The sequence below is a fragment of the Limulus polyphemus genome, unplaced genomic scaffold, assembly GCF_000517525.1.
Source record: "Limulus polyphemus unplaced genomic scaffold, Limulus_polyphemus-2.1.2 Scaffold2087, whole genome shotgun sequence".
Classification (NCBI taxonomy): domain Eukaryota; kingdom Metazoa; phylum Arthropoda; class Merostomata; order Xiphosura; family Limulidae; genus Limulus; species Limulus polyphemus.
The window spans coordinates 92,033-93,121 of record NW_013667697.1 but is presented as its reverse complement, the minus strand read 5'-3'; the positions used below and the strand labels follow the sequence as shown (position 1 = coordinate 93,121).

At 31.2% G+C, this 1,089-nt stretch overlaps 1 protein-coding gene across 1 annotated transcript in view; it reads left to right on the top strand.

Moving 5' to 3' along the window:
* Positions 1–751, top strand: part of LOC106465892 (protein obstructor-E-like) — a 19,901-nt gene extending 19,150 nt beyond the window's left edge. The window contains exon 5 of the mRNA XM_013926131.2: positions 429–751. Coding sequence (XP_013781585.1) covers positions 429–594 — 166 coding nt within the window. The 3' untranslated portion in view covers positions 595–751. The remainder of the gene's footprint in view (positions 1–428) is intronic.
* Positions 752–1,089: the final 338 nt, after the last annotated feature.

The following is a 1,089-nucleotide window of genomic DNA, read 5'->3' as shown; positions in this document are numbered from 1 at the left end:
ATGTTGTAGCACAAGATAATTAGTGTGCGGACCATTTTCATGTATATAGTGCTCTGTGAAATTAGTTAGCAAAAATCAGTTAAATGACGAAAAATTAGGTGTCTATTTACTTGTGACCCCGCTGTGTATATATTACTGTAGACAAGGCATTTAGGGGACGTTTTTATTTTATCCTAGCTAGTTCCAACCTCAATTTAATCTCCTCAGATGACTGTACATACAACCATGTTTGTTGGGCTTTAGATACCATCAGTTTGTTTCACCAGATCACTCAAGGATTGAAGGTGTACATCTTCTACAGTTCAGATAATCTTAGATATTAAAATAGACAATTTCGTTTTATTACGTGTATTATAAGGGTTTAAGCTGGGGGGTTAAAGAGTTTTTAATGCATAATAATATTTGATATTTTTTACAACGTGTTTTAGTGAGCCAAAACCAACAGAAGCACCCGAATATGAAGATGAGGAGCCTCTACCGCAAGCCCCTCCAAGACAAAATTATCAGAGTTTAGATTCTGGAAGCTCAAACCAAGTTCCACCCCCTTCACGTAATCGTCAAACTAATAGATCTCAGTACAGGCCTGGAAAATAAACCTTAACTTACTTAAAAGTTCAAAATTATTATTTTTCTCTCTCTTTTAAATATGGTTTCATATAAGCGGGTTTATCTTAATCGGTTTTTTACTTTTAACAAGCAATCATCATGTCGTTATCTTCATGTTTCGATCTGTGTATTTTAATGTAAAAATTCTTAAATAATTATCAGATTGATCTTATAATTTACTCAAAAGTGGTAATTTTATGGAAGCCAATTTTATCAAAATTATTTTCTTGATGTTTTTTTTTGGTTATAATAATTTTCGAAATATGTTCCAAAACGCTCTTAGAACAGTTTGAATCTACTATTTAAGATAACCATGCAAATTAAATAATTTCAAACCATTAGGAAATTTAAACAAAAATCTGAAAAGAGCAATTTCAATCAAATCTTATGTTAATATAGGCTGCGATGGTTTAGAAAATTATAAGGTAACATGATGGTTATAACCCAACCACACTGGATTTTTACTATGTAAATCATAACTAA